Below are 24272 nucleotides of genomic sequence, written 5' to 3'. Positions count from 1 at the left end.
ACTCAACTCCGCCTACGTCCACAAACACGTGACACGTAGGCCAATTTATCTTTCATATTCCCCACTAAAACTCTATATCACAATCTCATATTCCTTTCTACATCCCCAGCGTCTCCATAACTCAACACTGGGGCATTTTTGGAGAATTTACATCGTCCCTAGTAGGGTCCTACTTAAAGGTGTGTTGCGCGCCACATTTATAATTAGGAGGCTATAAGCATGTGTTCCATTCTTGAACGTTCTCGTCACCTGTCTACAACCCCCCGCTAGATTATGAATCCACAAAAACTTTCGAACTACATATGGCCTGATTCTCGTGCAGCCCGAGATACGTAGGCAACTCGAAACTGAGATTCGGTCATAATTTTCCATAATTCCTTCGGTCCTCATAATATTTTCCATCAATTTTCCTAAATCGTACTTTCTTATAAATTCATATTCGTTGGTCCAAACAAAATTGGCTACTACGTCAACTTCTTCGCCCGAAGATTCTTACATCATCTCCGGTCGAAGAGGGGCATCTGTTGACACCCAATTTTGTCCCTCTCCTATTTAATTTACCCGGGTTTCTAAATTTACTGACGAGCTAAATACTTTATTTTCACTACTATTATTCTCACTACTTTTATTTTTTAACATTATAAGTATTACTTTATCACAGATTTTAAACGGTTAGTCATCGTTTCATTTTCGGGTTTGGAATAGTTAAATTACATGTTAAGATATAAGCGTAAAAATTGTTTACACAGTGTGTATAAGTTACTCCTCTATTTCAGTTTATGCGACAGTATTCTCTTTTCAATTTATTCCAGAATGAATGGTCTTTTTCTAAGTTTGGAAACAATCTAATTTAAACTTCTCACATTATCCTTAACGAGAAACTTTTATAGCCACATAAATATCATGGCATGTTTTAATAAGATCACAAATTTCAAACATCGTATATATATCCATACAATTGTTATAATATATTTAAAACCATAAGTTTTAAAAATCTTTAATTTTTTTCTTCTGAAACTCCATACATGCATATACCCATTCAAAGCAATATAAACTTCAACGGCCGAAGGGCATAATGTCTTTTAATAATGATAAAAAATATACCCAAGCACGGAGAGGATAAATCACTTTTAACACCCATCGATCCATTCTTACGTGCAGAGGGGTAGACTTTACGGTCCACTGCCTTTTGGTGATCTAATTTATAAAATAGTTAGCAAATGTATAAGTTATGTATATTAATAGTATTAATATACATACACATAACACATACATAGAATATACATAATCAGTGTATGAGTTTGTATATTTTGACTAGCGTCCGTGATTAATAAAAGCCCATTAAAAGTCTACATGTAACATAGCTGAGTTGATTGTTTTACATATAAAGATGACACTAATCGTAGAGAACAAGAAGAAGGTGAAACATCTTTTGGAGTTGCCAAAAGCTGACACAAATATAAAGCTGTGGAAAGCAGACTTGAGAGAAGAAGGAAGCTTTGATGAAGCCATAAATGGGTGTGAAGGAGTATTTCATGTGGCCACCCCTATGGATTTTCAATCCAAGGACCCTGAGGTAATTAAAATTCATAATTAATCATTTTTCAGTCTTTATAATTAAAAAATAATTATTAATATGAAGTTTCAAATTCCAATACTCCATTTATTATGTACTCCATATGTTTTATTTCATGTCCCTCCCACTCTTTACTGTTTAGTACGTTATAAAAGAAGACACCTTATTATAGTACTCTCTTTGTTTTATTTTATGTGTTTTAGTTTGACTAGTCATAATTTAAGAAAATAAAGATTTTTTTTTAATCTTGTAATATTAAAATAATGACATATTAAATTGTAATATACTAAAATCCCTTTGAATTTTGTGAGCTTAAACTTGCCGTGGGAGACGTTATAATTAAAGAGTTAATTCCTACTTAATATAGAAAACTCATAAATTGAAACTGGAGTGTTTGAAAAGAAAACATTAAATTATTTCTTCATTTTTACGCTTAACATCGACTTTATAAACAAATAAATGTTATGACATACGTAAGGTTACAAATTCTTTCAGATTTTTTATAAATTCCAAAATTCACTAATGAAACACCGAATAATAACTCGCTAGTTAGAAAACCTTTTTTTTACACGTTTGCATGTAGAAGTTAAACTATGATAACATATTAACACTAAAGTTGATATAGTTCACTAATTTAATTAACATGCACGTATCTATATCTATGGCAGAATGAAGTAATCAAACCAACGGTGCGAGGAATGTTAAGCATTATAGAATCATGTGTTAAAGCAAAAACAGTGAAGAGGCTAATTTTCACTTCATCTGCTGGAACAGTGGACATTCAAGAACACCAAAAACTTGTCTATGATGAGACCAACTGGAGTGACTTGGATTTTATATATGCTAAGAAGATGACTGGATGGGTAACTTGCCATCTTTTGCTTATTCCTTCTCTTTTTTTTTTTTTTTTTGCCCCCCCATTTAGGAGGTGGATTTTTAGTGTTTCCACACTTCCCCTCCAGTGTGACTCGAACCCAGGACCTACCGGTTGTGGGTGGAGGTGCTTAACCACTGAGCCATCCCTCACTTGTCTTTTTTTCTCCCTTTTAGAGTGTGTTCTCTACGAAGATTTTTTTTTTTTAAATACTTGTTTGAAAATAAGTAATTTTTTAATTATTGCGGTATAATATCTTGATATTATTTGATATTTGGTAGCATATTTGTAGGGAGATAATTACCATATATTAGTTAGTTTCCTTGTTTCACTAATTACCATATATTGGTTAGTTTCCTTGTTTCACTAGGATCTTAGTTTCCTTGTTTCACTAGGGTTCAAGATTGTATCCTATATATATATTCTCTCTTGGTGAATGAATGGAACAAGTCAAGATTGTATAGTTTCTACATGGTATCAGAGCCACACGGTTTTTTTCTTCTCTTCATCGTAAATTTCTATGTCCGGTGACGCCGTACCTCCTCCACCACCACCCAAAATTGAGTCTAATTCTCCCTATTTTCTCGGTCCTTAAGACTGACCCGGGGACTGTATCACGCCTACTCGTTTCAAGGGCGACAATTTTGATGAATGGGCAGCCGACATACAAACGGCGTTGGAGGCACGACGTAAATTTGAGTTCTTGGACGACACTATCACTGAACCGCAGCCTCCTTGTACAAAGTCCGATTGGAGTGCAATTAACGCAATGTTAATCTCTTGGATCACAAATACCATTGATGCTGATGTCAAATCTTCCTTGTCAAAATTTAGGGAGGTCAAACCCTTTTGGGATCACCTTAAAAGGAGGTTCGAGCAGACTAATGGACCACGAGTTCAACAGCTTCGGTCTTCCCTGGCTAAATGTGAACAGACCAAAACCATGTCAGTGTCCGTATATTACGGAAAATTACATGCTCTATGGCAAGAATTGGATCATCATGAGCCCCTAATTTCTTGTACTTGTTGCTCCGTCACACGTTTCAACATCTTCACAATTGGCAGCCATTTTTACCAAAGCTCTCGGCAAAACTCAGTTTGACTTCTTGCTTTCCAAGTTGGGCAATTTTGATTCCCATGCTCCAACTTGAGGGGGGGTATTGCGGTATAATATCTTGATATTATTTGGTAGCATATTTGTAGGGAGATAATTACCATATATTAGTTAGTTTCCTTGTTTCACTAATTACCATATATTGGTTAGTTTCCTTGTTTCACTAGGGTTCAAGATTGTATCCTATATATATTCTCTCTTGGTGAATGAATGGAACAAGTCAAGATTGTATAGTTTCTACATTAATGCTTAGTAAGTAAGCCAAAAATATTATTCCAAAAAAAAAAATTAGATGAAGTTGGGGAGTTTGTTTTTCGGGGTGAGTTGTGGGGGGTGGGGTTTAGTTAGCTAGGTGGGTGGGGATGGGTGGTGGGGCGAGGACTTAGAGGGGAATTCAGGATTTGAAGCTTATAGGTTTTAGATTCTAATCTTTTTGAGTTATTGGGTTCTCAGTTAATAATATGTACATATTCAATGGATTTTTAAGACAATACAGACTTTGAACCAAAGCTATTGGGTTCGGCTAAACCGCATGCAGCCGACACTCTAACTACCTCCCTATTATAAGAATTTGTACTTTACGTGTTCTTACAACGATCTCAAGTTAATGCTATAATAGTAACTAAGTTCACAGTCAAATATTTACAGATATTTAGTAAAAAAAAAAATTAAAATCAGAGTTACGCTATTGAGTTCATGTGAACCTGTAAGCCTCTAGATCCTCCCTTGGGTGGGGTGTTGGAGGATACGAGCCCGGGGGGGGGGGGGGGTGGATAAAATTTGTTTTTTCTACTCCCGACGTTGGGAAAGTTATTTTCCTAATTCTAAAATAATGTATTTTCTTAATTAAAAAAAAAGACTATTCAAAATATTCTAAATAATTAAATATGAAAAACTTAAAAATATTTTTCCTCCTTACCAAACACACTTTTAATAATTTCTTTTATATATACTTGGTTGTTCATGTACATATATATTTTGGTGCAGATGTATTTTGCTTCTAAAATGCTGGCGGATCGGAGAAGGCAGCATGGCAAGCAACTAATTAAAGCAAAAGAATATAGAATTCATTAGCATTATACCAACGGCAGTCGTTGGTCCATTCATCACGCCAACATTCCCACCAAGCCTAATTACTGCTCTTTCACTAATTATCGGTAAGATTTAAGTTATATATATATTTACACTATCAATGCGATTTAACTTGTTATAGCAATATATTTATCATTTATTTGAAGTTATTAATCAGTGCTCTACAATAAAGTTACATGCACGCTTTAAAGCAATTTGATTGACTAAATATTTTTTATACGGTCAGCGCAAACTTAATGACTTACTTTATATTTGTTCAAGTTCTTGCTGACGATGTCAAATTTTATGTCATTTGAAACAATACATTTAACTTTCTGTTATAAGCTAGCATTACTTAATCAATTAGTAACATGAACAAATGATAAAATTGATAAACAATCTGTGATGATCGATAGTTACACTTATAATATTAAAGTTCTTTACGCTATTGTCCTAATCTTTTAAATTAAGTTAAATTAAATATATAAACTTATAGTACTATATATTAGTCTAGTTTTACGATTATGACATGTACTTGCTATATAGTCATAGTTTACTTTAAGTAACTATTAGCACAAAGATTCTATTATAGTATTGGTAAAATTAAGCAGGAAATATTTAACAAAAAAAAACTGTAATTAATTGAACCCTTCTCTTTTTGAAAAAATAATCTGATTGAGGCATATATGTTGTTTAAAAATAATTTGTATAAGTCTAAATAAAGTTTCTGAATCTATAAAACACTTAGTAAAAGCAGATTACACAATCTGTAAAAACTAAAAACCAGTAAATTACAGAAAATGGACAAATGAACAGAAATAGTGTTAGAAAAAAAAAATATTCAGAACATAATCGAGCTCACTTAGTTCAAAGTGTGTCCTTAAGGAAATTATTCCCCTCACAGTACTCGAGGTTGATGGAATATCCCCTCCCAGGATAGAACGATTATCTTACCAAAATAGTAGTACTCCAAATTCTGGTAGCGGCGAACCACTCAATGGCAGTATATCACACAGAAAAGAAAACTTGTAAGAAGAGTAGAAGAATAGAGGATTTCAGAAAAATTCGTAAGTAATAATCTGAATATTAACTGGAATTTATAGCCATTAACGCACTGGTTGGGAAAAGGTTTGCACCTTTTCAGAAAGGTTTGCAACCTTTCAGAAAATGTACGTTTTAAAAAAAAAAACGGAGGGTCACTAACGGGTCAGAATCTGGAAATAATTAATTAATTAATAAATAATTAAATTAAAATTTAAAAGAATTTGGTCCAAAAAGATTATCAATCAATCAGATCATTTGACCAAATCCAAATCCAAATCCAAATCCAAATCCAAACCGAAGCCGAGCCGAGCGAGCGACGACGACGGCGCGTGGGGTCCTTTCCCCCTCAACCCTTTTAGCAACTAGAGAAGGTGTAATGTAATATGTACACCTCTCTTTTTCTCTCTTTTTCCTATGTGGGACAGATGCTTTAACCAAAGCACAAGGAACCTTTTACATTTCCCAAAGCAAAAAGGGACCTTTTATATTCCCTTCACTTTTCATCCCATCATTTCCCATTCACCAATATCAAAAAACCCAACAATCCCCCACATGAATGGGGAATGGCCATAATATAAAAGAATGCGCGGACAAGTGTGATATACAAGCGAAGATTGACTGCATCTGGATAAGTAGGTTTCCCTTTGAACTTTCCGTAGTGAACTTACATCGGATATACTCGATCAATCGGTAGATTTGATATCTTTGAACCGTCGAACTTTGTTGTGTACCTAGACAACATAAATCACACAATCAACCTTCAACCATTTATGGTTCTCACGGTTGTGTTCGTTTCAGCCATGAACACCGCCTGGTTTCATGAGTGCATAGAGAATGGGCCTTCACTATCATTCCCTTTTAAAGCGGCTTACACTTAACACTCACATAGGTGATTTCTAAACATGTGGTCTTATAGCCACATTATCTGGTCATACACTGCCAGATTTAGATAATCATTAAAAATCTTAATGCTTTATTAACTCATTAACAAGCCATAAAGTTTTATCCTTATTTCTGAACATTGTCTTCATCCGAGAATGGGTTGAGTTGTTTGACAATGTTGAACCGTCAGTCATAACTTTGTTTGATCTCTTTGAACCTAGTTCTTGGGATCTCCAGTCTGCTAGGTAGAGTTACCGCCATGATGACTTGTCCTCGGCCTTAACCCCATTCCCATTGATGATCTGCTAACTCCCTCTCTAGATAAGCCTTTTGTAAGCGGATCCGCTACGTTATCTCTTGACTTTACATAGTCAATCGTGATAACACCACTAGAGAGGAGTTGTCTAACGGTATTGTGTCTTCGTCGTATGTGACGAGATTTTCCGTTATACATTACGCTCCCTGCCCTTCCTATTGCTGCTTGACTGTCACAATGTATACATATAGGAGCCAAAGGTTTGGGCCAGAATGGAATATCTTCTAAGAAATTCCGGAGCCATTCAGCTTCTTCACCGGCCTTGTCTAAAGCTATGAATTCAGATTCCATAGTGGAACGGGCGATGCAAGTCTGTTTGGATGATTTCCAAGACACTACTCCACTCCCAATAGTGAAAACATACCCACTCGTGGATTTAATTTCAGACGATCCAGTGATCCAATTTGCATCACTATATCCCTCAATCACTTCGGGATATTTATTATAATGCAAAGCATAGTCTTGAGTATGTTTCAGATACCCCAAAACTCGTTTCATTGCCATCCAATGTGTGTAATTGGGATTACTTGTAAACAGACTCAGTTTGCTAATGGCACATGCTATATCTGGTCGTGTACAATTCATGATATACATCAGACTTCCCAACACTCTCGCATAGTCCCCTTGTGATTTACTTTCACCTTCATTCTTTTGAAGTGCGTAACTCACATCAATTGGAGTTCTGGCAATCTTGAAATCCAAGTACTTGAACTTGTCAAGTACTTTCTCTATGTAGTGAGACTGTGATAATGCTATACCTTGTGGAGTTCTATGAATTCTGACTCCTAAGATTACATCAGCAACTCCTAAGTCTTTCATATCAAATTTGCTAGCCAGCATGCGCTTTGTAGCATTTATATCTGTCATTTCTTTGCTCATTATCAGCATGTCATCAACATACAAACAAACAATGACTTCGTGACCTGGAGTGTTTTTAATGTAAACACATTTATCACACTCATTGATTTTAAAGCCATTTGCCAACATGGTTTGGTCAAATTTAGCATGCCATTGTTTGGGTGCTTGTTTAAGTCCATAAAACGACTTTACAAGTTTGCACACTTTCTTTTCTTTACCAGGAACCACAAAACCCTCGGGTTGTTCCATGTAAATTTCTTCCTCCAAATCACCATTTAAGAAAGCTGTTTTAACATCCATTTGGTGAATTTCAAGACCATACACGGCTGCCAGAGCCACTAACACCCGAATGGACGTTATTCTTGTTACAGGAGAGTATGTGTCAAAATAATCAAGGCCTTCTTTTTGTCTATAACCTTTGACTACAAGTCTTGCCTTATATTTGTCAATAGTGCCATCAGCTTTCATTTTCCTTTTAAAAATCCATTTAGAACCTAAAGGCTTGTTTCCAGGAGGAAGATCAACCACTTCCCATGTGTGGTTATCTAAGATTGATTGAATCTCACTATTGACTGCCTCTTTCCAAAATGCTGAATCAGAAGAAGACATCGCTGCTTTAAATGTTTGAGGCTCATTTTCAAGCAAGAATGTCACAAAATCTGGTCCAAAGGAAGTAGATGTCCTTTGACGTTTGCTACGCCTTGGATCCTTTTCACTTGGTGTACTTTCCTTTGGTTCTTCCCGCGGTCGTTTAGATCTTTCACTTGACGACTCACATTCAATTTTATACGGATAAATATTTTCAAAGAATTCAGCATTATCTGATTCAATTACCGTATTAACATGAATTTCGGGATTGTCGGATTTGTGAACCAAAAACCGACAAGCTTTGCTGTTTGTAGCATATCCAATAAAAACACAATCCATAGTTTTTGGTCCGATTTTTACCCTTTTAGGTAAAGGAACTTGTACTTTTGCTAAACACCCCCACACTTTGAAATATTTCAAGTTGGGTTTTCTTCCTTTCCATAGTTCATATGGAATGGATTGTGTTTTGCTGTGGGGCACTCTGTTGAGTATTCGGTTAGCTGTAAGGATAGCTTCCCCCCACAAGCTCAGCGGTAAACCGGAACTTATTAGTAAAGCATTCATCATTTCTTTCAATGTCCGATTTTTCCTTTCCGCAACTCCATTGGATTGTGGTGTGTAGGGGGCAGTGGTTTGATGAATAATTCCATATTCTAAACATATCTCTGCAAAAGGAGATTCGTATTCTCCACCCCTATCACTTCTAATCATTTTTATCTTTTTATTTAGTTGATTTTCGACTTCATTCTTATATTGCTTAAATGCTTCTATTGCTTCATCCTTACTGTTTAGCAAGTAAACATAACAATATCGAGTGCAATCGTCAATAAAAGTTATGAAATACTTTTTCCCACCGCGAGATGGTATTGACTTCATATCACAAATGTCAGTGTGTATTAAGTCTAAAGGATTTGAATTCTTCTGAACGGACTTATACGAATGCTTAACAAACTTTGATTCAACACATATTTGACATTTAGATATATTACACTCAAATTTAGGTAATATTTCAAGATTAATCATTTTCCGCAAGGTTTTGTAATTAACATGTCCTAAACGAACATGCCATAAATTATTTGACTCCAATAAGTAAGAAGAAGCAGATTTTCCATTAATACTGGCAACAACCATTACATTAAGTTTGAAAAGGCCCTCGGTGAGGTAGCCCTTTCCTACAAACATATCATTCTTACTAAGTACAAATTTATCACTAACCAGCACGCACTTAAACCCATTTTTCACGAGTAGTGCGGCTGAAACTAGGTTCTTCCTAATTGATGGAACATGCATGACGTTGTTGAGAGTCAGCACTTTGCCGGATGTCATCTTCAACAGAACCTTTCCATATCCTTCAACTTTGGCTGTTGCTGTATTTCCCATGTATAGCTCCTCGTCAGGTCCAGCGGGAGTGTAAGTTGTAAATGCTTCCTTAACGGCACACACATGTCGAGTGGCGCCAGAATCAAGCCACCACTCCTTTGGGTTGCCAACCAGGTTGCACTCGGACAGCATTGCACATAGGTCATCAACATCTTCCACTATGTTTGCCTGACCCTTGTTTTTCTCTTTGTCCTTCTTGGGGGCACGACAGTCGGGAGCTTTATGGCCTGCTTTACCACAATTGTAACAATTGCCCTTGAACTTTTTCTTGTTAGGATACTTCTCCTTTCCAGAACGCCTCTTCCTTTTATTGTTCTTTTTCGGAGCAGCATCTTCAACGACACTTGCCCCTTCAATTGGTAAACTCTTACGGTACCTCTTATCAGCGGTTTTGTTATCTTCCTCGATCTTGAGACGAATCACAAGATCCTCCAATTTCATTTCCTTTCTCTTGTGCTTAAGATAATTCTTGAAATCTTTCCATGAGGGTGGCAACTTCTCAATCATTGCAGCCACTTGGAATGCTTCATTCACTACCATACCTTCAGCAATAAGGTCATGGAAGATAAGTTGAAGCTCTTGAACTTGGGTTCCAACAGTTTTTCCATCCACCATTTTGTAGTCTAGGAATTTGGCAACCACAAACTTCTTCAAGCAAGCATCTTCAGTTTTGTACTTCTTTTCCAGTGCACTCCATAATTCTTTGGAGGTCTCTACTGCACTGTAGACGTTGTACAAATCATCTTCTAAGGCACTCAAAATGTAGCCTTTGCACAAAAAATCAGCCTGTTTCCAAGCCTCAGTAACCATGAACTTCTGATTGTCAGGCATGTCGGCGGCAGGCACGGGAGGGTCCTCACTGGTGAACTTTTGCATACCAAGGGTGGTAAGCCAAAAGAACATTCTCTGCTGCCATCCTTTAAAGTTGGCACCGGTGAACTTCGCAGGTTTCTCAGCCGGTGGCACAGCGGCACGGGTTGTAGGCGTGACCGCTGGTGCAATGTTCACAGAAGGAGTTCCAGTCGCAGAGGGAGTTTCAGTCTCAATTGCCATTCTTTCTTTGTCACTGTCAAATCGACAAACTGCTTTAGTTAATAAAACTAGAATAGCAATTAAATCACAAACTTAAACGATGAAGATTTTATTTCTTCAAATCGCAGTATACTTATGAACTTTGGTATTCCAACGAAGTTTTTATATCTTCAAGTCAGAATACTAATATTCATATGGAGTAGAAAACTACAGAAGTTTTAATCTCCTTAAACAGAATACAGATTATAGTATTATATAGTAATTTCCTTAAGATTGTTGTTTAAAAATAATCTGTATAAGTCTAAATAAAGTTTCTGAATCTATAAAACACTTAGTAAAAGCAGATTACACAATCTGTAAAAACTAAAAACCAGTAAATTACAGAAAATGGACAAATGAACAGAAACAGTGTTAGAAAAAAAAAATATTCAGAACATAATCGAGCCCACTTAGTTCAAAGTGTGTCCTTAAGGAAATTATTCCCCTCACAGTACTCGAGGTTGATGGAATATCCCCTCCCAGGATAGAACGATTATCTTACCAAAATAGTAGTACTCCAAATTCTGGTAGCGGCGAACCACTCAATGGCAGTATATCACACAGAAAAGAAAACTTGTAAGAAGAGTAGAAGAATAGAGGATTTCAGAAAATGTACGTTTTAAAAAAAAAACGGAGGGAAATTTAAATTAATCCGGGGAGAAACGGGTCGCGGGTCAGACACGCGGATCCGGGTCACTAACGGGTCAGAATCTGGAAATAATTAATTAATTAATAAATAATTAAATTAAAATTTAAAAGAATTTGGTCCAAAAAGATTATCAATCAATCAGATCATTTGACCAAATCCAAATCCAAATCCAAATCCAAAGCCGAAGCCGAGCCGAGCGAGCGACGACGACGGCGCGTGGGGTCCTTTCCCCCTCAACCCTTTTAGCAACTAGAGAAGGTGTAATGTAATATGTACACCTCTCTTTTTCTCTCTTTTTCCTATGTGGGACAGATGCTTTAACCAAAGCACAAGCCGAAGCCGAAGCCGAAGCCGAAGCCGAGCTGAGCGAGCGACGACGACGGCGCGTGGGGTCCTTTCCCCCTCAACCCTTTTAGCAACTAGAGAAGGTGTAATGTAATATGTACACCTCTCTTTTTCTCTCTTTTTCCTATGTGGGACAGATGCTTTAACCAAAGCACAAGGAATCAGATCATTTGACCAAATCCAAATCCAAAGCCGAAGCCGAAGCCGAAGCCGAAGCCGAAGCCGAGCCGAGCGAGCGACGACAACGGCGCGTGGGGTCCTTTCCCCCTCAACCCTTTTAGCAACTAGAGAAGGTGTAATGTAATATGTACACCTCTCTTTTTCTCTCTTTTTCCTATGTGGGACAGATGCTTTAACCAAAGCACAAGGAACCTTTTACATTTCCCAAAGCAAAAAGGGACCTTTTATATTCCCTTCACTTTTCATCCCATCATTTCCCATTCACCAATATCAAAAAACCCAACAATATATATGTGCAGGGAATGAAGCACACTACCCAATAATTAAACAAGGTAAATATGTGCATTTGGATGATCTTTGTGAGGCTCACATATTCTTGTATGAGAATCCCAAGGCACAAGGCAGATTCCTTTGCTCTTCTCATCATGCTACCATATACGATGTAGCAAACATGGTTCGAAAGAAATGGCCACACTACAATATCCCTTCTGAGTAAGACTCTCCACTTTTATATATTGATTAGGGTTTTTTATCATGGTTTTTTTTAAAAGAAAATCAAATCAATTAAGTCGGGTTTTCACATGTTGGAATCAAACCAAATAATTAAATTGATTTTTCATCGCTTAAGTTTTTGTCGATTTTAAAAAAAATCTATGACAATATACTTCCAAGCCGAAAAACCAAACACATTATCAAAGAGAATCTCCACGTGCTTGGTTTCCGACTTTCGGTCTAAAAATTTAATCTGTTACTGAGAGCACATTTTTATTATACTTAATTACATTTTCAATCTTATAAGTCTGTTTCGGAAACTGCCCTTCTGAGCCAAAGGTCTATTGGAAATAACCTCTCTACCTCATATATCCTATCCTCCGAACCCCACTTGTGGGACTACAATGGGTATGTCGTTGTTTGTTAATTATATTTTCAATATGCTCTCTCACGTGCCCGACTGATTCTTTTCATGAATCAAGCGTGTGATCTTTTTCCTATATGGATAGCCAGAAGACTCTAATCTAGAAACTTTATTTGCTATGATACCATGTTAAAGTGTGTGACTATCTCATGTAAATAACCCCGAAATAAGGCACATTACATGCTTAACAAGTTAGGATAATGCATCGGTATTATTGAAGTGCATGACACGCTCATCTAAAAGTTTAAGTTTTTAGATAAGATGATGACATACTTTAATATGATATTAGAGCAAACAAGAGTTCTTGGATTGTCTTCCACCGCCACCCATTATAAAAAAGAATCTCCATTTGCTTGGCTCATCGCAAGAAATCTAGCCAGTCAAATACTGTTATTTTTTCTAGTTGTTATACATAGATTATATCGTAATTATATATGGTTCTATACATATTATACATAAATTATATAGATAGTTATACATCTACCGGCTATTTTTTATTTAGTGATTGGATAAGCGACTATTTAAGTTAATTCTTCAACTTAAATTTTGGGTAATTGACAGGTTTAAGGGCATAGATAAGGACTTGCCAGTAATTAGTTTTTCATCAGAGAAGCTGATAGATATGGGTTTCAAATTCAAGTACAATTTGGAGGACATGTATCGAGGGGCTATTGAGACTTGCAGACAAAAGGGATTTCTTCCTAATTCTACACAAAGTCTTGCTGCTAAAGGACATGACCAAGAATCAGTATAAATGAGAATTCATAAATACATATGGAAAAGTAGAGAATCTAAAGGAAAAAATCGACTATCCAATAATTTACTGTGTATGTATGGGTCTATAGAAACGGATTAAACTATAATGATATGTAAAAAATATGTTATTTATGAATTTTAAGAATTCTGACAGATTTGTGACAATTTTACAATGGAATTCATCGATGTGGACATCATTGTGGTGGATTTATGACGTTTTTATTCTTCTGTTGCATAATTTTTGTAACATTTGAATTGGTAACAAATTATAACATGTATGCGCCATAAGTTTTCATTTTTTTAATTAGAAGAACATAATACAACAAGAGCTACTCATATGCATCAATTTTACTGCAGAAACTCTAGGAAATTTAATCAGGTGCTTTTTAATACCATCAAATATTTGCACTTGAAATGGACAGAATTGTTGCCTGAATTTTTTGCCTCCTTTTAATCTGACGTGCCTCAATGTTAGGGTAACTGGTGAATGTTGCCTGATTGTTTCCTGTATATGCTCATAAATTTTGCTACGAATTCTGCAACCATACATATAAATCAATAATCATTAACGCGGGTGACAAAAAAGCAATACACCCTCTGTTCAAGAAAGAATGACACAATTTCATTATTAGTCCGTCCCGAAAAAATAAAATGACACTTTTTTATATTCGGAATCAATTTAATTCGAACTTTTCATTTTACCCTTAACAATAAGCTTTTATAGTTACACAACCGACATAATACAAAGCCACATGGTACGAGGGGCGTTCAACTGAATCCTCTTTATTGTCGAAACAGGGAAAAAACATTTTCCTTGTTACATAAATAAATTGTTGAATTGTCTTATCATAATGGAAACTTTAAGTATAGCTGTGAAGGTAGCTCAAAATTACTTTCGGTCGCATGTTTGAATTTCATGTGTGTCATTCTTGCATTTTATGTTCAATAAATTCAACAGCCGTGAGGTGTTTTTTCTTAAAATAAATTCGCATTCCGCTATATACTCAGAACTCATAACTAAACAATGTAAATAAAGAGCGGAGATGATCGTGTGAAAAAAGAATGTAAGCAAGATCTTTTTCTTTTTCTAATTTTTTAATTTTATTTGGTATAAGTAAGAAATTACGTACCTTCTAATTTTAATAGAGCGCTTGTTCCAATCGGGAGTCTTTTGTCCTGCAAATAACCTTGGGTTACTCGATCAATTTTTTCTCAAATAAACATTGTACTCATTATGTTTCAATTTATGTACTTTGACTCAACACGGAGTATAAGAAAGAAAGAAATCTATCTTTGTGGTGTTTCAGACATAGAGAAAGTGGAATCTTGCAAGAAACTGGCTTTACAGCTGGGTCCTTCCAATGGCGGAGTCAGAATTTCTACCCGGGGGGTTAAAAAATATAAAGATTTAAACACAAGAAAAAGTCAAGAGAGTTCAACATCTACTATATATACACAAGAAATAATTTTAACCTTATATATAGAGTATAATTTTCTGCCAAAGGGCGTTCGGACCCTGAACCCCTTTGGCCTAACCTGGCTCTGCCACTGGGTCCTTGCATTCAAATACCTGGGCACCTGGGCATTCCTCTCTCTACAAAGAAACTTTCTATAATCCAGTGGTCGCCTCTAGTGCATAAAATAGTGGCAAAAGTTTCCTCATGGACAGCCAGAAAACTCTCCTATGCAGGGAGGATTCAGTTAGTCCATGTTATTTGGTGTTCAATCATATTGGTCTCAGCTGTTTCTTATTCCAACTGAGATCCTCAAACTCATAGACTCATATTACCGGAGTTTTGTTTGGTTTGGTTACTAATAGAGCTCTGGTTGCATGGGACAAGGTCTGTGGCCGTCGGTATATTGGAGGATTAAACCTTATTAACATTCACTTAGGGAATAAAGCAACTATAGCAAAGGCTTGTTGAAATCTTGCACAATGCACATAAACAAGATAAACCTTGGATCCGATGGATTCACATTTGCTTCATCAAGTCCCAAACGCTAGACCAAAAAAAGATTCACTTTATGGTTGCAACTGCAGGATAGACTACAGACCACAAATAGACTGCTAAGTTGGGGAGTGGATATTGATCCTACTTGCAAATTGTGTCAACTGTTCCGTGAATCAAGAGATCACTTGTATGTCGAATGTGAGTTTACTAGGAGATTGTCAACCAGAACCATGGTATGGCTAAAGAGGCAATGGAGAGCAACTGATATATGGGCAAATCACCTAGCCTGGACCATCAAATGCGCTAAAGGGGAAGTCCCAGAATGCTCAATTCTTCAAACTGGTATATGCAGGGGTAGTGTCTGTTATTTTTTATGCAGGGGCAGAGCTACAATCAAGTAAGGGTGGTCAAGTAAACACGCTTCGTGGAAAATTAGACCATATATATAGGTGAAATGTGACACGCTTTGTCACAATTGAGAGTGACAGCCCAGCGGTAATGTGCATTCAGGACATGCAGATCTGATCGATCCTCGCTCTTAGCACTTTTTTAGCCTTTTGTAGTCATTTTTAAGAAAACTGAAATAAAACAAACAAAACTTAACAATGTGACACGAGAATTGGTAGGCCGGATTGTATAACTAGAATATATTTATTCTCTTCTTTATTAGACCATACCAATTCTTTTTTAATTTTGAACGAATTAACATATTGTTTTTCTATCTTTTTTTATATTTAATTCAGTCTATAAAATTTAGGAATGCATCATCTAAAGTATTGCACATCAAGTAAAAATGTCCATATTCTTCTTCTTATTTCTACTTTTTTAGTCGAAATAAAGCCAAAAAAAAAAAAAAAAAAAAAAAAAAACTTAGAGGCATGCTTTCTTTCATTTCAACTACTATTTCTTTGTCTTTGTTTCATATTACCTATAGATTGTTTTGGCCTACGACCTTTTTTTTTTTTTAAACTCTACCAATAGCAGTAGGCACTAATTTTCTTTTATGTTGCATGATTATTCTTATTTTTAATTTTTAGTTTTCGTGTTTGTTATTCTTTATATATAATTCAACTAGTTGCTAAAATTGTTTTTGTTGACTTTTCTATGTTAGTTTTGGATTTATACAATTGTTAGTTTCATAATTCTAAGTTTTCATATTAATTTAGTTAAATGATATGTAATTTGATTTTAAATTTGGGTGCACCCACTAATCAGTAAAAAAAATGTTTTGTGCACCCACTCAACTGTAAAAAAAATAAAAAATCACTCCTTTAAAATTTGAACACCCTTGGCTAAATTCCTGGCTCCGTCACTGTTTGTATGGAGAGAAACATGAGAACCTTTGAAGACAAGAGTAGACAGTGTGAAGAGCTTGCAAGGGAAATAGCTTGTACATGCAATGTGCGAGCTCCTTCTGGGATCAAAGCTAAGATTCAGCAGCTTATGTTCAAAATTATTTCCCCTTATGTTTTGCTGTTTGTTGACTGAGTTTGTTTTCTTTAGATACCAAGTTGTGTTTTGGCTTAGTATGGCATTGTAATGATCTTCATTTTGTGATAATTAGTTAAAAAAAAAATGATTTTTGAAAATTGTAGTTTTAAACATGCCATAATATGTGTGTGATTATAAAACTTTTGAAATTTGTGCTATTAAACATTTCCGTAACATTAGTGTGACTATAACAGCTTATCATGACGAGCAAAACAAGAAGTTAAAATTAATTACATTGTTTCCAAATATAGAATTAAATGTGTCATTCTTTTTTAACGGACTATAAGAAAATAATATCGCATAAATTGAAATTGAGGAAATACGATATAACTTACATAATAAGCATGCCAATAATATATTTGCCTTTTTAAACCTGCATCAACCTTCTTGAGGAATTGTTCAACGAGTTTCTGCGTGCATTCAACAGAATCATTTCATAACTTCCCTAAATATTTCTCATTGTTCCAATTTATGTAGCACTTTTTAATTTTCGAGATTCAAATTATGTGAATTTTGATTTTTGACTAATATTTTAAAATGTATTTTTTCATCATATTTACATGAGAAGAATTGCAACTTATAGTATTTTTCGTATAGTTTTTGAGAATATAAATTTTAATTTTAAAATATTGAGTTGATCTAATTCAATTTAGCTTCAAATACAATTAGTTAATTCGACTCTCGACAAACGAAAAATGTCACATAAATTGGGACAGAAGGGAAGGAGTACTGTTTCAATTACTCATTGAAGTACATGTATACTTTACCAGGAGAATAAGTTTTGGGTGCACAAACTCCACCAGAAGTTTTTGGAACTTGCCTCGAATAGAGAATAACCTGATTAATTAAAGCATGCATATTAACTTTACTGTTAATTCTGATATTTCTGCTGAAGAATGTGATTAATTGGAAATGGTTTTGCTTCAAAAATGAAGACCTCCTTATTTGTTACTCCTAATGTCCCAATTTACGTGTAACAGACTCGAAATAACCAATTGAAACACAAAGAAATTGACTTGTAGTATTGCAATTACTAAACATAATTACAAAGAAATAGCAATGGAAATAACATAGAAAAACTGATGAGGAGGAGGTGAGAATTAGACTGATACAGAAGCGGATATGAGAGAGAACACTAAACATCACAATTAGCATAACCCGTTCTTTCAAACCCTTTCCCTTTTTAACAGTTACTAATTGAGTCTGAATCTCAAATAAACTCTTTAACATTTTATTCGGCCCAATAATCTTAACTGGATCAGTCTTATTTACCACATCTAACCCAGATGCCTTGGTTCACAACATTACATGTAACGGTTCGAAGTTCGAGAGTTTAATGTGAATTTTGATATATATATATATATATATATATATATATATATATATATATATATATATATGAAGGGATAAAGAAAAAGATTAAAGTAGGAAAAGAGATACCTTGTTTGAGTTGGATCAGCTAGAATCTCTGCTGCAAGTTCTACTACAGCTTCTTCCCATCCTACTGAGATTGGTTGATCCTCCGCAAACGGATAGCTATATGAAGGTTGGTGTCATTAATCCATAATCTTAAAAGCAAATTATCCGTAAATAATTCACTACCTCTGATCTATATTATCCGTCTTTTAAAAGATAACTATACAGGTGTAGAAACAGCCACTAATACTTGCATTGGGTTAAGCTGTCTACGTCACACCTCTTGGGATGCGGCCCTTCCCCGGATCCTGCTAACTCGGAATGCTTTGTGTCTTTGTGCACCGGACTGCCCTTTAAGTTGTAAATTACTTGTTGTTTTTTCCAAAACGCTAAGTACTTTGAAATGGTTGCAGTTTCAATCGTGGCCGGAGCTAGGATATCGGTAGGACTTCAACCGATCAATTCCCTTAGTGAAGTTTGCACTATACATATAATGTCAAAATGAATTTTTTTTTTTACCTATATACATCTGAATCCTCTGGTCCTTTTTGTATGTTTACTTTAAAAAAAAAAAAAATCTTAGTGAAAATCCTGACTCCCGACTTTGCACGACTAACATTTGGGACTGGAGGGAGTAATCTTACTAGTGTGCTTTGCATGCTTCAAGAGCCATAATTGCCCTGCGCAAGTTTTGCTTTGATTTGGTAGCTATCTTAGCAGCAAAGCCTCTAGATAATTCAAGGTCTTCCTTTCTTGCTATTTCAATGAGAACTTCCATGATCTACACAAAGCAAAATAAAACGTTATTGTTGAGAATATGTGTGGGAGTTTAGTACACTAAACTGTCCGTTAGTGAAGATACTGGGGATGAACTTAACCGAGATCTCTGCATGTCCGCAAAACATTCGCTATAGAAGCAACTTCGTTAGGATTTATGAAAATTAAAGTGGTGAAGACAAATGAAATCCTATTAAAAGCATGTTATTTACTTCTTCTTTTTTTCTAAATTATCACTATTAAACTTATTATTTATAGAAAGTTACATTTGTGGATCACTCAGATAAACATCGTAATTTACAAAGGGGATTATCTTATTTTTATAGGAGAAATAGTTTAATACACGATCTGTACAAGAGACAGCTACTTCTTAATTGTAATAATACTTGCACAGCTGTCTTAAATAGGAAACTTAGCATATAGGTCACTTTAACTTGATGGTGTAAAGAAGTCCAACGTGTTAGTGCACAGAAGTTACACCTTGGTATATCCATGTTGGTCACATCAATCCAAACAAACTTGAAATTGAGAATTTGACACAAGTGATTCTGATATCTCTAATTTGGATCAAAAGCACTGTAATACAACTAGTTTATGATCCCTATAGGACGTGGTCAGCGAGATTGGGGGACAGACAGTAGACTAGTAAAACACCATTAGTATAGTCACGTATACGATTCTCAATCAACAAGGTCAAAATGTACTGACGATATTGTAAATTCAGGACACAAAGAAGGCATACTACTAATATGAAAAACATGTACACTTACTTCATGAGTTAAGGGAGCTTCTACTTCAATAGTTGTGCAGCGACTTTTCACTAGCTCAATTATAGATGCACCACTTTCACACAAGAGAATAAGCTTACAAGCATCTGAATAACAGTCCATGATCCATTTTATTAAGTGCTGCATATTCTCAACAGCTTTATCCACATCATAAAGAACTATTACTGCAAGCAGCAATACAATATCTAATTAGGTCAAAACTGAAACAGCAACACAATATCCAATTAGGCAAAAAATAAAAGCAATGTTGTGAGTGTGTTCGGTACAATAGAGGTCATTTTTCCTGGAAAATATTCTTTTGAAAAATGTTTTCCTGTGTTTGGTTGTGAATGGAAAATATCTCATGCAATAAAATATAAGCTCCCTCTTTCCCAATTTATGGAACACATTATCCTTTTTGGTCTGTCCCACAGATAGAATGTCTATCTCTATATTTAAAGGCAATTTAATTTTAAAGTTTTTTATTTTGCCCTTAATGATACGATTTATAGTTATACAGATGACTTATTTTAGACCACAAGTCAAAGGCAGATCCAGGATTGTTATTTAGATCACAAGTCAAAGCTATTGAGTTTTGCCAAACCCGTATTAGCTTAGATATATGCCCCTCCTACAAGTGCTAAAAGTCTTTCTCTCTTAATCTCCATGTCCCATCAAACAATGTCACATAAATTATGATGGATGTAGTACTAAAGATTAGTAAAGCAACTCGGAAAGCGTATTGATGAAACTTTTGAGTACTAAAGATTGTTAATAATGTAAAAGTATTAACCGGACCAAGTAATTTGAAGTTAAAAGTTGTGAATCATGATGTTTGAAAGGAAAAATACTTCCACCAATAAGCGAGGAAAAGTCATTTTCTGATATTGTTTGACTTCAGTCGTACCAAATACACCCGAATGTTAATAACAGCTCTCATGTACTATATAGATATGAACCTTTGGAATCTGCCTTCATATTAAGTCTGCTTATTTCTGAGGCCAGTGCATATTCACTACTTATTTGCTGAACCAAAGCCATTAATGCATATCTAGCATTAGGCTCCAAATGAACATTTAGCTCCACATGGTGAGGACTTGAGCTTACTGGTACAACAACTTGCATTGCCCTCATTTCCTATCAACACAAAGGAGAAATAATAAAAATAAAAATAGAAAAAAAATGTAGCATATCACTAACTAATAAATCAGAAGAATTCAAATTCATTGACATCATCTTTAATCAAACTAAAGTAACATATAACATCCAATAATTACTTTAATATTTTAAGAAAAAAGAAGTAATTAATTACTGCAAGTATGCAACCTGCTTTCATGTGTTTGAGGTAATTTGAGCTAACGTAATATTTCGGATTGCTTATGTGGTTTTGTAGAGAGATTTAGTTGGTTTTCCGGCCATAGTTATTTTCTGAGAGGCTATTTATAAGTGACTTTATAGTAATAAAAAATAGTTTAGTAGTAATTTTTATAGGTGAAACTGAAAGTTCGAAGACCATTTGAGAAATTAAGTCAATTTACCTGAATGTGGAAGTATTTCAGATCATGCGATGTCTGCAAAAAGAATCAAAACAAAAAGCTGGGATAGTTCTGGTAATGAACCCAAAAAGGTAAAGAAAAAAGATTCTAGCCTATAGGAAAATACTAGAAGAGCTTAATACATACATTGCAAATTGCATCTCCATAGATTTCAAGCAGAAGAGCCATTGAGAGTGCTCTTTTTCCAGATCCTGAAGGACCCTTTAACAAGATGTGTGGGAGTGGTTCATTTGAAGATACCTATAAAAAGATTTGTTAGAAAGCAGAGAAAATGTGAGAAGATAATAATCACTATGTTTCCGTAACCAGACCTATTTTTAGGTCACTAATCTCAATTTTTATGAACGGTTACTTGCAGTTATCTTTTAAGTGACCTGATCATGTAAAATTTTGCAGTCAGCTGGTTTACTTCCCTCTAGTAAACTAGTGTCCTAAAAAGGTTTGGTACATAAGACGTAATGAACTCTTAGACTTATCCCCTTTAGGGTTATTTTAGTGATAGGTTCTATAGGAATTGAATGATCATATTCAGTCAAATACCTAGACACAAATTCCTATATTCCTTTCATTACAGTATTTCCGAATAAGTTCCTATATAAAAATCACTCAAGGCATAAGTTAAGAGTTAAAACTTATTTGGGGCGACAAAGAAGTTGCCACAAAGAAGTCTTTTAAAAGGCACTTACAAGATGACTAAGTAGTAAAGCTTGTTGCTTGTGGTAAGTGAATCCCTCCAATGAAGCAGGTTGATACTTATCCGCCCAGAATTGTCTCAATCTTTCAACAACAAATGCCTTCTCAATTAACGAAGCTTCATCGATATGCCTCCCTCTTTCGGGAGATTGATCTTTTCTTGAATTTCTACATGAATATCCTTTCTTGATACAAGAACACCATGCTTCTTTTTGACTCTTAACTTGCCTTTTTACTGTGAACTTTTTCGCACTTCTACTTAGATTACTGCTCTGCCTACTTATAGTAGAGCTCGAGTTCAGAATTGTACTAGATGAAATAATCCTAATGCCGTTCTGATTGATTTTGTTGACAGAACTGACATTCCTATCACTCGATGCTCGGGGCATTGGATCGAACTTGCTTGATTGGGTGAAAACAGAACACCCCTTAGTAAAAAAAATATCACTTGGTGAAATAGATTCAGTACTTCGAAACATATTATTAGTATTAAGACTAATGGCATTATTGAGGCCTCTTGAGCTCTTTGCATTGGCTAACATTACATTCATTTCACCTCCTGAAGGTTCACTTTTGTGCGAATTTTCCTTTTCTACTCTGCTTCGATCCCTGGAAGTGTCGTAAAGAGCCCTGTCAATTAGAGGTGGCAAAATTAGCTCATGAAAACATGATCTATCCAAATTTGTGCTAGTCATTAACCCCGCCCATTCATCAGCTCCCCCAACCCATTTCAGCCCATCAAAAAATTGGGTTGATAAATAGCACAAATTGACGCATGAAAAATCTTGTTAAAATATTTTCAAAAGGTATTTCTTTTAATTTGATATGTTTTATATATAGCCATATAAAGAAAAAAAATAGTTTTATTAGGTACTAAAAAGTTATAGAAGAACAAACAAATAAATAAAAACTTAGTAAAAATTGCGCTGGTTGGATTATGACCTACTTTTAGCCCATTTTAGCCACGTAACATTTGGGCGGGTCAATATCCCGCTCATTTATTAACTTAATCTATTTTGATCTGCCCATTTGATACTCTTACCTGTGACTATAATTTGCTCTGGCAGTAACTGCACCCTCATTATTATTTTGCTTCCTATTTGAACTCGAAAAACTTTGCGTATCATGTCTGCGTCGGTATTCAGATTTTGAAAAGGGACTGACATTTCTACGAACATTTGGTGGTTTGCGATACTCGGATTTTGAAAAGGGGCTCACATTTCTACTAACACTTTGTTTTTGTAGATCAAGTCGGGGAAATTGAACATCACCTTCGTGTCTCCATGATTTATAAGGGGACTTGCTAAGCCTTCTACGATTTAAACTCACATCAAACGTTAATACATTTTCAAGATTCAATTCCAGGCTTGGACTTTCCTGCCAATCGGTGTCTGTGTCGGATGGCTCGTATCCGCTTTTCCTAATTTGCTTCACACGTGGTGAACTTTTAAAATGTAAGGCTCTGTTTGAAGCTGAATAATAACTCTCCATTTTAGCTGAATTTTTTTGTAAAACTTTGGGTGGACTACTGGATATTCAAAGGATATTCTGTTTTAAAGAAGCTCTTAGACAAGAAATTAGTATCAATAAGTTAAAAAATTTGAAAAAACTAAGGTTGTTAACGAGAATATCAATCACCAGCTAGTATTTGCCGATAAAAGCACTAGAAAAAAAATATTCCGGCTTTTTTATTAGAACTAGGAAGTAGGAAGACATCCGTGAAAATGATGGAGGAATCTCCCATTGTTGATAAATATTGTATTTCTTCCCAAAGGTGGATCCGGGATTTGAGGACGACGAGGGCACCCTTGGCGAACGCGCATTCGTCAAAGTGGTGCCAATTGATACTGCTTGGTTAGAATATTTTATTAAACACGCATAGAACTGATGCACTAATGGATAAATATGAATTAAACGACATAAATTGACAAAGCTCACTCGAGTAGAGGCGCTAAAAGCAGCGATTTTAACTGGTGCCCCTAGCTAGTTTTTGTATTTAA

General features: G+C 35.3%; 1 protein-coding gene and 1 pseudogene across 1 annotated transcript; one reads left to right on the top strand and one right to left on the bottom strand.

Annotated features, from left to right (window-relative positions):
* Positions 1-1410: 1410 nt before the first annotated feature.
* On the top strand, positions 1411-13618 carry LOC132619088 (dihydroflavonol 4-reductase-like; annotated as a pseudogene).
* A 432-nt stretch (positions 13619-14050) lies between these two features.
* On the bottom strand, positions 14051-23947 carry LOC132619087 (uncharacterized). Its single transcript, XM_060334055.1, has 11 exons — positions 23315-23947; positions 22266-22902; positions 21706-21819; positions 20983-21160; positions 20027-20208; positions 19124-19260; positions 18504-18599; positions 17831-17900; positions 17399-17473; positions 14751-14796; positions 14051-14156 (listed from the first exon to the last, which is right to left on the bottom strand). Exons 1-11 carry the CDS (start codon positions 23761-23763, stop codon positions 14092-14094), a joined length of 2049 nt encoding a protein of 682 aa, XP_060190038.1. The 5' UTR covers positions 23764-23947; the 3' UTR covers positions 14051-14091.
* Positions 23948-24272: the final 325 nt, after the last annotated feature.

Source organism: Lycium barbarum, chromosome 11 (genome assembly GCF_019175385.1).
Source record: "Lycium barbarum isolate Lr01 chromosome 11, ASM1917538v2, whole genome shotgun sequence".
Classification (NCBI taxonomy): Eukaryota; Viridiplantae; Streptophyta; class Magnoliopsida; order Solanales; family Solanaceae; genus Lycium; species Lycium barbarum.
This window is presented reverse-complemented; position numbering and strand designations above follow the sequence as displayed.